At 46.4% G+C, this 15,534-nt stretch overlaps 1 protein-coding gene across 7 annotated transcripts in view; it reads left to right on the top strand.

The window, feature by feature from the left end:
* The window catches only part of MDN1 (midasin AAA ATPase 1), a 155,823-nt gene that overhangs the window by 114,842 nt on the left and 25,447 nt on the right, over positions 1 to 15,534 (top strand). For 6 of the 7 annotated variants that reach the window (XR_016395154.1, XM_089921862.1, XM_089921861.1 and 3 more), the window contains 14 exons: positions 116 to 262; positions 1,116 to 1,225; positions 1,844 to 1,917; positions 2,402 to 2,600; positions 4,382 to 4,541; positions 6,417 to 6,563; positions 7,090 to 7,216; positions 8,410 to 8,515; positions 9,055 to 9,170; positions 10,036 to 10,521; positions 10,794 to 11,020; positions 11,618 to 11,770; positions 11,947 to 12,116; positions 12,863 to 13,024. Coding sequence is in view for 6 of the 7 variants with exons in the window: in XM_089921862.1 (XP_089777988.1) it covers positions 116 to 262; positions 1,116 to 1,225; positions 1,844 to 1,917; positions 2,402 to 2,600; positions 4,382 to 4,541; positions 6,417 to 6,563; positions 7,090 to 7,216; positions 8,410 to 8,515; positions 9,055 to 9,170; positions 10,036 to 10,521; positions 10,794 to 11,020; positions 11,618 to 11,770; positions 11,947 to 12,116; positions 12,863 to 13,024 (2,384 nt within the window). In the remaining variant the exon portion in view is untranslated. The remainder of the gene's footprint in view (positions 1 to 115; positions 263 to 1,115; positions 1,226 to 1,843; positions 1,918 to 2,401; positions 2,601 to 4,381; positions 4,542 to 6,416; positions 6,564 to 7,089; positions 7,217 to 8,409; positions 8,516 to 9,054; positions 9,171 to 10,035; positions 10,522 to 10,793; positions 11,021 to 11,617; positions 11,771 to 11,946; positions 12,117 to 12,862; positions 13,025 to 15,534) is intronic. The other variant, XM_089921863.1, reaches the window with a different exon arrangement.

Raw genomic sequence — 15,534 nt, 5'->3', positions numbered from 1 at the left:
GTGTCTCTACTTGACGGCCATCCCTCGGGAATCGCATAGTAGACTGTGTGCGCTTTGTGACAGCAAGTGATGGTGGCAGGCACGTATCTGTTTTCTTCTTTGAATCTCTATAAAGATGACAGACAGATGACCCTGATGTTGCTGGTCAGCACGTTACAAGCATTTATTGAAGGATCTTCACTGGGAGAGTTCCACGTACGACTTCAGATGTTACTGGTTTTCCATTGTCATGTCTTGCTGATGCCACAAGTTGAAGGAAAAGGTAAGGATATACATATGTATGTATAATATTTTTTCTTTAATTTTAGCCTTTGAATTCTCCACATGAGACAAGTGTCTTGTGGCATACCAGGTTTTAAACAAGACAGTTTCAGTTGTCTTTTCCTATAATGTGATTCAGGTTAGATATAGAGAAAAACATTAAAGTTGAGTACAGACTGGTTATAAATGAAGCCCTAGCTAGCGAACCGTGGCAGAGGTAAATCACCAGATGCAGAGCTCGGGAGCTGGCATGTTGAGGCAGCACATCTTTCTGTCTAGACAGTGCATATGTCCTGCTAAGCTTCTGCTTGATCCAGGCCATTATTAGTAGGTTCTTTGATCTCAGGAGAGCGCTGCCACGTGTCAAGGAACTGCACATAAAACTTCTACTGTCGATTCCTATCGCTGACCACAGCAGTTTAGACAAAAGTGCCGCTGTAAAATGAATATAGATTTACGTGAATGAGCCGTCAAGGTGAGCCTCTTAATATGCCATCTTTTAAAACAGACTTAGTTTCTGCTGACTTTACAATAAGATTCCGAGAAAGGTTGGAAATTGTGAGTTTGGCAGAATGTCTGAGTACACCATCTTTAAGAACAAAAGTGCAACCAAAAAAATCCAGTACAAAATGAAATGAAAATATAGGGTAGGATTTAGAGCCTGCATCTCTGGGAACTGGTAACCCCAGCTCCCTGATGAGCTGTTATATAGTCTGCATGTGCTACATTGCACTGTAATCTTGTGGCCTAAAGAGTAAGGAGGAAGGATCATCACTGAAATGTGAACCTCAGAGGGGGAGCCAGCAGCACATGCAGCAAGTGTGGTGTTTTTGTTTCCTTTTTATTTCTTCCAGATTCACTTTGCAGTGTTCTATGGAATTTGTACCATTATTACAAGCAGTTCTTTGACCGGGTCCAGGCCAAAATTGTGGAACTTCGTTCCCCCCTAGAAAAAGAGCTTAAAGTAAGATGAACGGCTGTCATAATCACTCTTAGGAGGACAAAATCAGCAAATTCTCCCGCAGTTCTGTTCTTTAATCCATTTGACTGTGAGGCAGGGGGATCTGGGGAATGGAGAAGAGCATTGCAACTGCCAACTAGGATGGTGGGTTTTTCATTTTGTGGCATTGGCTCCATTGCTGACCTGGCCGTGTGTGTGAGGGTTCCGGGGCGTGGCCCCTTTTCAGAGGCTCCTAAGAGGGATGTTAGTGCCCGCTCCTCTGGTCTTGCCCAGGCTGATCTTCCACCTCAGATGCGCACCATCTGGTGTTGGGCTATGGGCTGCTGAGGTGCTGGGGGTGTAAGGAGGATCCTCTCTTTTTGACACTTTCAGTGGTCGTGGAACCAACCCTGGTTTAAGCTAGAGTACATAGTGACCTACTGATTATAGCAGCACTTTTTTTTTCCATTGCTTTGAGACAAACACATGGTTCCTTTATTAGACTTGTTTTACTTGGTCACTGACACACAGTCCTGTGCTTGAGATGGAGTGGGCTCTGGTCTTCGGCAAACAGATGATCTAGAAAGAACAGAATGACACCAGCTTTATAAAGCCATTCCTTGAGCTTCATTTATCTTACAGGAATTTGTTAAGATATCCAAGTGGAATGATGTCAGCTTCTGGTCTATTAAACAGTCTGTGGAAAAGACACACAGGTAATTGATCTTTTAAAGCTGGGGTGACCAAAACTCGAATTTTTGAATGGTAGACAGCATGACTACATTGTTACAGAGCGCTGACTTGTGCTGCCTTGAACTTAACTAAAAAACACTAGGCTGTTTTGCTGGCTTCCCAACACCACGCCCTTCCACCCAAAGCAGAGTCTCCCTGCAGGAGGAACGGATGTGTCTGGAGGCAGAGCAGGCTGTGTGCCGTGGAAGGTCGAGTCCTCTGCCACCTGCTCACCTTGAGCAAAGTGATCCCACCGTTCCTGGCTTTTTTTTTCCTGCTAGAAAAGAGAGATGAGAACACCTGCCATACTTTTTCCTTTAAAAAAAGATTATGAGTTTCTAAGGAGCTCATTACGTACCAGAAGTACAAGTTATTAAGTTATCTGTGTATGTGTTATATGTCATTTACGTATTTCCTCACTTTCCATCCTATTTTTTTCTGCCCATCTCTGTCATTATCTGGGGCCAGAACCCTCTTTAAATTCATGAAGAAATTTGAAGCTGTCCTGAGTGAACCCTGCCGGTCATCCCTGGTGGAGAGTGACAAGGAGGAACAGCCAGACTTTTTGCCAAGGCCAACAGATGCAGCCGCAAGTGAGGAGTCGCCCATTCAGAGTCTGAATCGGGCACTGAGAGAGACCCTGTTAGCCCGGCCAGCAGCTGCACAGGTATTAGCTTGTGGGATAGTGTTTGCTTATTCCTGAGCTAGTTGCGTGGGGTCTTTGCTTTCTGTGGCAGGAGTGTCCTTAGCACTAGGTGAGGGAATGCCTTTGAAACCTTCCTCTTTGGACGAGTGGTATAGCATTGCATGACCTGCTGCAGAGTAAGGCAGAAAGCGTTAATCCTGGTGCTGGAAGTTTCATGTTAGCCTGTGGAAACGGCTGTTGTGCTTACCTGTGAACAGCTCATCTACCTGTGAGGGAAGATTTAAAGCGTCAGTTTAGGAATAGGATATTGAAGCCGCCTTTGGGCTCCCACGTGATGAAGCTGCTGCACAGGGAGTGGCTGTGTGCAGTGATCTGGTTTGAAGTGGTTGCTGGTGACCGTGGTGTAGAAACATATGTACTCCCATCATGGCCAGTTTCAAGTGCCAAGAGTTAAGAGCTGGCTTGCAAAATTCCTGAAAATTTAAACAGTTATCGAGACCTTGGGTGAGCAGGCCTGTTACAGGAGGATGTCCCTGCTTCATAATCACTGTGTGTAGGGAGCACTCTTCCCCGCCCCCCCCCCCCAGTAACTTTATTTATTTATTTTTGGCTGCATTGGGTCTTTGTTGCTGCACACGGGCTTTCTCTAGTTGTGGTGAGCGGGGGCTACTCTTTGTTGCAGTGCACGGGCTTCTCATTATGGTAGCTTCTCTTGTTGTGGCTCACGGGCTCTAGAGCATAGGCTCAGTAGTTATGGCGCATGGGCTTAGTTGCTCCACGGTATGTGGGATCTTCCCGGACCAGGGCTCGAACCTGTGTCCCCTGCATTGGCAGGTGGATTCTTAACCACTGTGCCACCAGGGAAGCCCGGGAGCACTCTTAAGGGAGTAATGACTTTTGTCTTCCTAACTGTGCTTTCCACCCTGGGTCTATAGAGTTAGCAGTGGGGTTCCTCAAGCGATTTTTCGTATTTTAATAGTTCAGAAAGCATAATAGAAATTGAGCATACAGCCGTGATATGGCTGCACACGTGATATGGCTGCCAAATTTTCTTTTGATTGTATCCATCGGTTCACCACTTGTCCTGCTGATCAAATTTTTAAACTTAACTATTGATGACAGCACAGGAATTTCAGGTCTCTTTTTTTTGGTGGGGGGCCGTGCTGCATGGCATGTGGGATCTCAGCTGCCCTACCAGGGATGGAGCCCATACCCGCTGCAGTGGAAGCGTGGAGTCTTAACCACTGGACTGCCAGGGAAGTCCCAGAATTTCAGGGATTTTCAAGGGAAAAAACTAGTGAAAATAGGCCTCGGATGGTTGCCTAGTATCTGGATCCTGGTATTTGAACTGTCAGTCAGGAATTGGAGGCAGGGGAGAGATGGTGGTAGAAGTCAGCTTTGGCGGATCAGGTTAGCTTTGCCTATGTGTCTGAGAAGCACGGTGCAGTGCGGCACCTTAAAGGCAGCAGTTACGCTGTCGGATGTCCACCTTCATGGAGCAGAAGCGCAGGCCCCTGGTGACGAGCACAGAAGGCGCTGCGGGGGGTGGGGAGCAGGGCTTCTGCTACGGGGACCTCCCACAGCAGCAACACACAATGCTGAATACCCGCGGCACGTGCCTGTTTTAATTTTGGCGATGATGCCTTTGTTCTCCTGAGACTTCAGAGACGTGGAGAGGAGAGTTTCCTGTTGCTGAGCCAGGTGTGTGTGGAGCAGCGCAGCATTTAAACTTAGCACCCATGCAGGTTCGTGCTAGGACTGTTGTTCTTGGCAGTGAGAATAACCTGTGCTCTGTCTCACAGGCCGTGGTTCCAGAACAGTGTCAGGGTGCCCCTCCCGCCTCGGAGGGGGCACTTCTGCGTCGCTTGCCGAAGCTTGTGAAACGCATGAGGAAGATGTGCCTGGTGCTCATGAAGGGAAGCCCCCTACCCTGCCTCGTGGAGGGCCTCGACCAGTTCACTGGTGGGTGCACACCCAGGTTGAGGGGGCTTTGCTCTCTCCGGTATCCTCAGTGGCCTGGGAGGGTTGGAATGAGATACCTGTGTCCTTCTGTGACATCTTAAATTGCGTTGAGCAGGTAATTAAGCAAGTGGGTTAAAAACCATCCGAGCCCAGACACAGGAGCCAGCTGAGACCCCACAGGTGGTCACCTTGTCCTCCTCCCATGCACACCGGTGCAGTGTTAGGCCGTTTTCTACAGCAGCCCTGTCCATGTCAGCTCTTGCTGGTTGGGGACACGAGTAAAGGGTTTCCTAGAGTCTTGAGGCTCTCCCCACCTCTCAAAATGTTGTCTCTCTTGGGTTAAAGGAAGAGGGAGGTTTGTCCACAGTCCACTTCTTTTTTCCTTCACTTCAGAGAGGTGTAGCAGTCTCGTTTCCCTGTTCGTGCTGTACAGCATATCAGCAGTGGCTGGGAAAGGGACTCCCGACCTTAAAAGATCATTTGGGCCCTTGGCAGCCTTTCAGCACTTCCCCCACCTCAACCCACCCCCCAGCCGCGGTGAGCGTGCGGTCAGGGTGAAGCTGGTCCTTCTTCAGTGAGGCTGCAGTCTGATCTCAGGGAGATCTTTTTTTAAAAAAAAAAACTTGTTAGAATAATAGCCTATCATCCATTGCTCAGGATGCCCTGCCTGCATTGTTCAGGGGTCAGCTGTACCACATCTTTGGTGACTTAAACAATAGAAATTTATTTTCTCACAATTCTGGGGCTAAATGTCCGAGATTAAAGTGTCAGCAGGGTTGGTTTTTTCTGAGGCTCTCTCCTTGGCTTGTAGATGCCTTTTCTGTGTCCTCATCTCCTCTTCTGTTAAGGATGCCAGTCAGATTGGATTAGGACTTGCCCATAAAGCCTCATTTTATCTTTTTTTTTTAACTTTTCAAAAAAATATATTTATTTATCTTTATTTGGTTGCACCAGGTCTTAGTTGCGGCTCGCCAGCCCCTTAGTTGCAGCATGCGGACTTCTTAGTTGTGGCATGCATGTGGGATCTAGTTCCCCGACCAGGGATCGAACCCGTGCCCCCTGCATTGGGAGCGTGGAGTCTTAGCCACTGGATCACCAGGGAAGTCCCGGCCTCATTTTTATCTTAACTGGCTCTTTAAAGGCCCCATGTCTAAATACAGTCACATTCTGAGGTATTGGGGGTTAGGACTTCAACATGAGCTTGGGAGGCCACGCAGTCAGCTTATAACACTGCCTGTGGCAGGCTGGCAGCACCCTGGTGTTCTAGGTGCCGGTGGGTGCTCAGGAAGACAGTGCAATGCTGGAGAACGAATTTGGGCTTTGGAGTCGGTTCAGCCCGGGTTCAAATCCTGGCTTCAAGTCTGCTCTTTACCTGAATGGCCTTTAGAAGATGACTAGACTTCTCTGAGCCTCTTTGAGTGGCTACAAATAAGTTCTTCTGGAGCTGTGCAGATTAAAAGAACATTTACCAAGTACCAGGTACAGCGTAGGCGCTCAATACATGTTGTATGTATTGGAAATTTACCTCAAGTTTTTAAAATTTTTAGTGTAAATCACTGCACATAATCCATGTTCAATAAGTGCTTTTTGCTTGATTGGTTATGAAACCCCTGAATAAAAAAAAAAACAGAATATCTACTTTATTTGGGTTGTTTGTTGTTGAGAGATATGAAGCGCCATGTGTTTTGATTTTTTCCGTTATCATGCATCTTGATCAGTTTAATCATTGAGAATTTACCAAATGCTAGGGACTGTGTTAGCTATAAAGATGAATGACACCTGGTCTTCGTTTTGACAGGTCCTTGGTCTTGGGTAATTTGAGCACATTAAGAATTCCTGGGGATTTCCATGTTTTCCCCCTTGTCTTCCCTGCAGGTGAAGTAATTTCCTCTATGAGTGAGCTGCAGAGGTTAAAGGTGGAGCCCTCCGCAGAGAAGGAGAAGCAGCGCTCAGAAGCCAAGCACATTCTCATGCAGAAGCAGCGAGCTTTAGCAGACCTCTTTAAACACCTTGCAAAAACTGGTACGGTCCTCGATGGAAACCCAGTGAAGTGTACTCACCTGATTTTAGGAAGACAAATAACGTGGGTGATTTGGGGGAAGTTTGTAGAGACAGTTGAGATGGTGGGAAACAAGGTGGAAGTCAAGGTTTGAAACGTGTGAGTCCCAGTCAACACACACGAAAATCCTATGATGAACCATTTGTGACTCCCAAGTAGTTTCACAGTTTTGTAATGAGGTTTCTCAGAAACCATGTTTTTTATTTTCATCACCATATGTTGTACAGCACCCGCCCTTCCAACGTGCATAGGGAGCAACACTTTTCAGACTAACTTGTGTGTGAATCACCTGGGGAATCTTGGTAAAGTGCAGAAGCGGATTCTGTTTCAGTTGGTGTGGGGCAGGGCCTGAGAGTAAGCTTTCTAACAAGCTCCTGGGCGATGCTGTTCCTAGGACTTGACTTTGAGTAGCAATGGCATTGGGGGGTTCCTGGCACATCTATTCTCTCCTGAGTTTCTTTATTTAACCACCTGCTGTTTATTTCCTAGGTTTGTCATATCGCAAAGGTCTTTCCTGGGCCCGTTCAAAAAACCTTCAAGAGATGCTTCATCTTCACCCATTGGATCTCCAGAGCGCATTGTCTATAGTCAGCAGCACTCAGGCAGCTGATTCTAGGTTTGTGTTTTTAATTATAAATGGAGCAAGTCAGCTAAGCCTCCATGGCCTCATTTGCCAAAGTGGGGAGAGGAGTACTTCTGTCCTAGTGTTGCCATAAAATTAGCATTTAGAAAAGTGCCTGGCTCAGGATTGGCAGATGGCGAGCACCCAGTGTTAATTTTCTTTTTTTTTTTTTTTAACCTTCTTTTCTTTCATTAGGAAAAGGTAAGGGACGAATTCGAAATATTGGGTGGTTTGGGCTCTGTTGGGGATCTGGTGGGGTAAGGAAGACAAGGGGCCACTTTGAGTGTTTAAAGCAAGTGTCAGTAGTTAGTGAGTAATTGTTGATTTTCTTCTTTCCATTCCTCTTTCCTCCTTGTATTCATGTCTCCCATTATTTTTTTTGGTCCTTTGATTTTTCCTGAGGTCTACTCAATTGATTTGAATGTACAGGTGAAAATCTGTGAGAGAATGGCCACACTTTTAGCTATTCCATGTACATAAACCTAAGTTCCCATATGTTCTTGAATTTTAGAGCCTATAGACTTTGGAGACAGATGGAGCTCCCTCTGTGTTAGTAACTGGTTGGAAATGAGCTGAGTACAGCATACATGTGTGTTTTCTTTGCTCAGTGGCCCTCTCAAGTGCTTTAAATTTGAGTTCAACACAACACTTTTGTAAAAAGTAGAAATTTTACATAAACATTCTGGATTTTCAGTTTTTCGGGAAAATTTGGCCAAGTGTGCTTGCCTTCCCATGTGGTTGAAAGTTGACTAGAGTGCCCTCCTTTTGATAGGACACATGCTCTCAGGTTCACTGTGGTCAGTAACGGTCCCTCTTGCTTCTCAGCTGTCATCGCCAAGGATCATTTTGTGCTTGGCTGTCCTTAACCATGTATGTTATCTGCATGGCCCCTGTAGGCATCAGAATTTATGATCCCTAGACTCCGCTGTCAAGATAGGCATAACATTTTTATTAAGGAAGCCATATTGTCATAGTTTATTTTCCCACTCTACTTTCAGTGCTAAGTATGTAACACATCCTTTGTATAAAGGACTGATGAATGGCTGACTGAATGGGTCCTCACAGAAATAAATCTGTTCAGACTCTTGGCTTCTGGTTGCGGCTAAATGGACCAGTCTCTGACTCCTCAGGATCTAGGGTGGAGATAGTGGTTTTAATTAAGTAAATCATGTTGGTTTCTTTCCCAGGCTGCTTACAGAAATCTCGTCTTCGTGGGAGGGGTGCCAGAAGTATTTTTATCGCTCTCTTGCACGGCACGCCAGGCTTAGTGCAGTCCTGGCAGCTCCCGCCAAGGTAGGATGATAGAGCCTTGGGATTGCAGGGGCTCAGGGACTCCAGTTCTGTTCATCCAGGGCAGCGTCCTCAGACCTGGTCCAGTGATCACAGCCCATTACTGGAAGTGACTGAACTTTTTGCAGTCATTAAACTTACAATATAAGTCAATGTAATTTTGTGCTTAATCAGAGAGCATTTTATAATAAGTTCTGTTATTCAACATTGGCTAACAGGACCAAATCCTTAAGAAAAATTACAGAAGAAAAACTTCAAATGGAGAATGCTACCCTCAGATCTTTTCGCCCTGTGAATTGAGAGAAGATCACTGATACCCAATTTTGATGTTAAACTAGTTCCTGTTCATGGAACTTCAGTGGAAGCGTAATTTGAGATGCGCTGCTCCCAGAGGTGGACGTGTCGCCTCTAGAGGGCAGCGCACCCAGGCTCCGCACCCCCACCCCCACCCCACCCCCGCCCCAGCAGGGGCTCCCCTCCAGGAGCATGGGACCCAGCACTTCCCAGCGGCCCCTCAGCATGCTCTGTTCTCCCCCTGCCAGGAGATGGGTGTGGGCCACGTGGAGCGGTGTAAAGGGTTCTCGGCGCATTTGACAAAGGTGCTCATCCGACAGCGGCGCTCCCTGACCATGCTGACCGAGCAATGGATCCTCCTCAGGTATCGCTGACTGGCTGCGTTTGCAGCACGAATCAAGAGTATTATGCGCAGCTCAGAGTTGCTGCACACGCTGCTCCCAACTATGCAGTGAAATCTGAGGTCCGAAGGGGCAGGTGGGGTTTGCCTTGGCTTGGCCCCTTGCTTTTGGTGGTGATGCCTCTGCCCCCTGGTTTTGGCAGCACCTCTGGGGGATGGTTCGAGGCCGAGTCAGACGGTAAAAATGTTCACGGCTGAACCACACCTGGGTCTGGAATGAGGGCGTCTGTGATTGGCAGTCCATGTGGGCCGAGGGCAGGGTTGCTTTCATGGCATCGGGTGTCTCAGACTCCGGGCACAGATCAGATGTGAGTCGGCCTTTTGGATCACAGAGTTGCAATTTGCTGACATACACTGGTGCTCCTCGATAGAAATGGACCCTTCAAAGATGAGGGCAGGAAGCCTGTCATCATCTACTGAGTGGACCCTTGGCCAACAGGTAGTATTTCTAGACTGTAGTTACTTCAGCTGTTTTCCTCTCCACTCATAAGAGCTTTATCTAGCAAAGTCTCCTATATTTACTAGATTGCTTTTTAGAAAATAGTGGTTGAAATCACTGTGGCGCTGTGACTGTGTTGGATGTGAGAGGCCTGTAAGGGGCAGGTGATAAGCAGTGAGCACCGATGCTTCTGCTACACTGAAGGATGTGTTTAAGTACTTTGGAAGGCATTTGAACAGACTTTTTACTTATCTGGGGAATCCTCTCTTCTTGATTATGTGGAAAAGCCCAAACTTCGTTCAGAAATCAGTGAATTTACCGTTACAAACAGCGCAGTGACACAGTTTAAGGTGCCATGTGTTATCCCCATGGGTTTGTTTCTCTGCACAGGAACCTCCTCAGTTGTGTGCAGGAGATTGACAGCAGGCTGACAGGGCCGCCCGTCTACCCCGTGGCCTTCCCCCCTCAGGACGGGGTGCAGCAGTGGACAGAGAGGCTGCAGCACCTGGCCATGCAGAGCCAGATCCTGCTTGAGCAGCTCTCCTGGCTCCTCCAGTGCTGCCCCAGTGCAGGGCCAGCTGCAGGCCAAGGTGATGCCCAGGCACAGGGTCAGCCTTCTGCCCCCTCCCTGGAAGGACCAGAGCTCACCAAGGGGCAGCTTTCTGGAGCAGTGCTGGAACTGATCCCGTCAGATCTGAGCTACCCATCCCCAGTTCCTGGAAGGCAGCTGCCCTCTGGTTGCCGGATGCGAAAACAGGACCAGCTTTGGCAACAGTCAACTGTGAGATTAACAGAGATGCTGAAAGCCATTAAGACAGTGAAAGCTGATGTTGACAAAATTAGGCAGCAATCTTGTGAGACTCTCTTTCATTCTTGGTGAGTGTGCCTACATCTTTGCTCTGCCTCTGTGTGTGCGGCGCTTGGTCAGGGTTTAGCAACGGGATGAAATGATGGAAGGGGTCATGCTTCAGTCCTCGGTTTTCCAGTGGACCCTCATAGCGCTTTGTGGCATACGTCTAGCTGTAAATCTTTAGATGCAATGAGTTTTAGTGGTTGGAGGGAGGGAGGGAGGGAGGGAGTGTGTGTGTGTGCGTGTGTGTGTGTGTTAGCACCTTCCTTTCAACATTATGGCATTTCTGTTGTTGCAGGAAAGATTTTGAAGTTTGCTCTTCTGGGCTGAGTTGCCTGTCCCAGGTGTCAGCTCATTTGCAAGGCCTAGAGTCCTTGTTCATTCTTCCAGGGGTAGAGGGTGAGCAAACAGACCCACAAATGGCATTAGTCGAGAGCCTGGAATATGTAAGAAGAGAGATCAATAAAGCCACAGATGACTTCACTACTTGGAAGACACATCTGCTTACCCCAGGCAGCCAAGGAGGTGAGGACTATTGTTCAGTAAGGGAGTAAAAGCCCAGTGTAGGAATGACATCTTATAGATTTAAGTCCCGGTTGTCCTAAAGACACATTGTGTTTTGTTCTAGACGGATCTGTCCAGGGTTCCAAGGCAGGGAAGTATAGTTGGAACACATAGCTCTTAACTTTTGTTGCCTCTTTTGTTTGAGAACCTTGCCTCTGGATTGCCATCACGTTGCGTACTTTATAGCACATGAGTAAGTAGACAGCACAGGCTCACTGGCTGTTTCAGAAAGTTCTTCCTTAGACTGGAAAGCTGCTGGCTAATGTTTGGACTAAGTTGGTGTTCATATATTCCATCTTAACTATTTTCATATTTTTGGCATTCTTTTAGCAAAATTGTTTTAATACAAGACAATAACCTTATAGGTTTACCTAGGCCGGGAATGTGTCTCTTTCTTCTTTGTACCCAGCACAGCTTGACAGTGGCTCAACCATAGCAGGTGTTTACAAGGTGGCTGTTTGTTAAAATGACAAATGAGGATTGTTAATGATTTCCAGAAGCACTGAAACAAATGACTGAGTTTTTAAAACTTTGTTCTGCACCATGTTACTTTACTAGGAAACCAAATGCTGGATGACGGGTTTGTGGAGGATTTTTCAGAGCAAATGGAAACTGCCATCCGGGCCATCCTTTGTGCCATCCAGAACTTAGCAGAAAGAAATAGTAAAAAAACAGAGGAGAGCACTCACCGAACAAGACCACAAGAAGATGGTATGTCTGAGATCAGGAAAATACTAGTTTCTTACTTGATTTAATTTTTATTTTGATGATCTATTTATGTGGCTAAATATTTAAGGCCAGATGTGGGAAATGATTATTGGATGAATGGAGATGAAAAGAGTTTGTTTTCTGTTATTTACCATGTCATTCTTTTCCGTGAATGAAAGAGGCAGCAGGCTTTGAGAGACTGCAGTCAGGACATCTAACAAAACTCTTAGAGGATGACTTCTGGGCTGACGTGAGCACTTTGCATGTGCAGAAAATAATTTCCGCTGTCTCTGAGCTCTTGGAACGGCTGAAATCGTCTGGCGAGGATGGCACAGCAGCGAAGCACACGGTAACCAGTGGTTCCTTACAGGCTGCTTGCTGTCCAAGTGGGCTGAGCAGAGGCAGAGGGGGTTTCACCTTGCTCCATGTGGTGGTCCCAAAGCAGGCCTCCTCGGCAAAATCGCTAAGAATCCCTTGATGTCTTTATACATGTAAACCTCACTGACAAACTTTGGAAAGCTTAGGGCTTGCTGGCAAAGGATTACAGTTGTAAGACGCGTAGGTGCAAAAATGCTGCCAATCCAGAATATCCATTATCTTGGGGTTCTTTCACATCCTAATCACATACTCCTGGGTATTCGATGTTAATGGTGGATGTTGCCGCCATAACTAAGGCTTAATGGCCGTACTGTGCAAACACCTGTCCCTTCACGATAAGCCAAAAGAGGATGACGTTATCATCTCCATAAGTCTACAGAAGCAACTTATTTTTGAGGACTTGTGTGTTATTCTGTAGTATTGCCTCCAGTGCCAACTCTGATTCCCAGTAGAATTTGTATATAAACATATTTTTTAAACACCAAACAACTTTGTTAACTGAGACTTAAGTGACTAAGAATTTAAAGTGTAGTGTTGTGAGGGTTTGTGTAAACAAGGAAGAGATCTCAGTGAGCAGGTGTTATGTACGTGTGTGTAAATAAAATGTACCATTAGTGACCTTTACTACATTGACAAGGTGGTACGACCACCGTCACTACCTAGTCACCCCAGAGGAGACCTGGTGTGAGCAGGCCTTCTGATCTGTTTTGCCCCCAGTTCTTCGCCCAGTCCTGCCGCTTGTTGGTGCGCCTGGTGCCCATGCTCTCCAGGTACTCTGACCTCGTCCTCTTCTTCCTGACCGTGTCTTTGGCAACTCACCGCAGCACTGCAAAGCTGCTCTCTGTGCTTGCCCAGATCTTTACAGAGTTTGCCCAGAAGGTAAGGACTATTTACGTGGAGCACCATGGGGAAGCAGGTACCCATGTATTCCATACCCATTAGTGTTTGGTTTGATGGGATTTTATTTTGGGCCTTCACAAATAGCAGGAGGTGATTTGCTCTCTCTGTGGATTTTATATATATATATATGTATATATATATATATATTTATATTTATATTTATATGTTTATTTATTTATATGTTTTTGTAGGTGGAAAGCATTCTCTCAAAGGTATTAAGACAATTACAAAATACAATTTTTTTCCCTTGGCTGCGCAGCTTGTGGGATCTTAGTTCCCTGACCAGGGATTGAACCCAGGCCCTCGGCAGTGAAGCGCGGAGTCCTAACCACTGGACCACCAGGGAATTCCCACTCTCCCTGTGGATTTTTTTACTGCTTTGTCTGGCCTCCTTTTACTAATCCTTTTTCCACTAAAGGTTTGGAACCTGAAGGTCCCTCACTGGGGAGCTCCCTAGACTCCAGAGTCTGTCTAAAGGCTGCTGCTTTCTGTTCACACCCTTCTTTCCTGGTCTCCAATTTGAAATCTTCTTATGATAACTCTGAGCTAGACTTGTAGGACAGATGAATCCTTAAGGCTGTTAAGCTTTCGGTCGTTTATACTAATGCATGCTGAAATGGTAACGGGGCTCTTAATGTTAGGAGGGGCGTCTTTAATAGGGAAGTCGTTCATCATTCAGCCATGTACCCAGTGCTGTGAAAATCACTGAAGTTACAGAGATTGTAGACCCTACCCTTGGAATTCAGGAGCAGCAGTCAGAACTAACAGGCCCAGCCTGGCGTGGTAAGTCCAGTCACAAGGGTGTCCGGTTCTGGGACTCAGAGTGAGTGAGTCACTTAGCCTCAGTTTCCTCATTTTACAAATGGGATTTGCATTTTTGTGAGAATCACCTTCAACTAAGTATATAGTTTTTTGGTTTTGTTTTTGTTTTGTCCCTAGTATTTTAAGATCTTTTCTGAATCTAAGTATAGTATAGGTGAGATGCACTTGAGGAAGATAGGAATTTACAAACTGAAGGTGAGGTCTAGGCTTCTTGTAAACAGTCAAGAGTTCTTAGTTCTGAGTATCTGGAATACTGGAAATGGTTAAAAAAAAAATGGGAGCAAGCCCGTGCCTTGTATCTAGAGGATAAATACGTACATTTGTTGTGTAATGGATAAATGAACGCCTCTTAGATTTGCCCCCTCTATCTGATGGGCACTGAGCCAGTCTTACATCCCATCACTTCTTGGAGGAAACACTTGCATGTAGGAGACAGTGGCAGGACAGTGTATGTTGAGGGTGCCCTGAGATTTGGGTTAGCTACGTTTGTCCACTTGCACCATTTCTCTTGTCTGACAAGTTCTAGAATGACTGTGGGCTGTCAGACCTGTGTGTGTTTGGGGGTAGCGGTGTGGAGTAGAAGTGGTTTTGATGAAAGCAAAGTGTTGGGAGCTCAGTGGCTGTCCCAGCTGCCGCCACTGTAGTAACGTGACCTGCAGAAGGACATCCTGAATCTCCTTCCTTTATGGTTATTCTGCCTGCATCTAAACATATTTCTTTAAAATAGTGTATCTCACTGTCTTAACCAAAATGTATTTTTCAGTCGACTTTCTAAGAATACATGTCCTGAAGGTGAGTTTGCCTTTCCATTCATTTAAATGTCCGAATTGTGTTCCTATCCTCTCTGAGGAGTGCTGAGGGAACTTGAAAGTAGGTTAGACACAGTGCTAAGATAATAGATTTAGGGGAATTCCCTGGTGGTCCAGGACTCTGAGCTTCCACTGCAGTGGGGACACAGGTTCAATCCCTGGTCAGGGAACTAAGATCCCGCGGGCTACATGGCGAGGCCAAAAAAAAAAAAAAAGATAATAGATCTTGGTTGTGATTAAAGCACTTAATCCATAGGAAGCTAGTTCTGTGTAACTAAGTCACAATCAGTGTTTGCTGGTCTTGGAACTTGGTCTTGTTAGTTGACAGCTTATTTTTAGTACATTCTCATCCTTAGATTGGCTTGATAGTTTGATCTTGATAGCTTGTACTTTCTCTGATAAAATTTCTGATTGAGAGCCATTATTTTCTTCTTTTTCTGTTCACTTTTGTCCCACACACTAGTAGTTGATATTTGGGTTTTTTTGTTTTTGTTTTTTTTGCGGTACGCAGGCCTCTCACTGTTGGTGGCCTCTCCCGTTGCGGAGCACAGGCTCCGGACACGCAGGCTCAGCGGCCATGGCTCACGGGCCCAGCCGCTCCGCGGCATGTGGGATCTTCCCGGACCGGGGCACGAACCCGCGTCCCCTGCATCGGCAGGCGGACTCTCAACCACTGTGCCACCAGGGAAGCCCTGGGCTGTTTTCTGACATGAAATACAGTTTTATTAACTCTTCACAAGTCTTGCTGTGTCTGACCTTGTTCTTAACTCTAGACCCCATTGCCATGCTGGGTGCCAGGGTGCCAGGTGCCTTGGCAGCAAACAGCCCAGGCTAGATACAGCACGTTCCCTGAGAGTG

Source organism: Delphinapterus leucas, chromosome 12, assembly GCF_059928025.1.
Source record: "Delphinapterus leucas isolate spDelLeu-1000000601 "Yukka" chromosome 12, BTC_Dleu_Yukka2, whole genome shotgun sequence".
Taxonomy (NCBI): domain Eukaryota; kingdom Metazoa; phylum Chordata; class Mammalia; order Artiodactyla; family Monodontidae; genus Delphinapterus; species Delphinapterus leucas.
The sequence above is the reverse complement of the archived record's forward strand: the minus strand, read 5'-3'. Positions and strand labels throughout refer to the sequence as shown.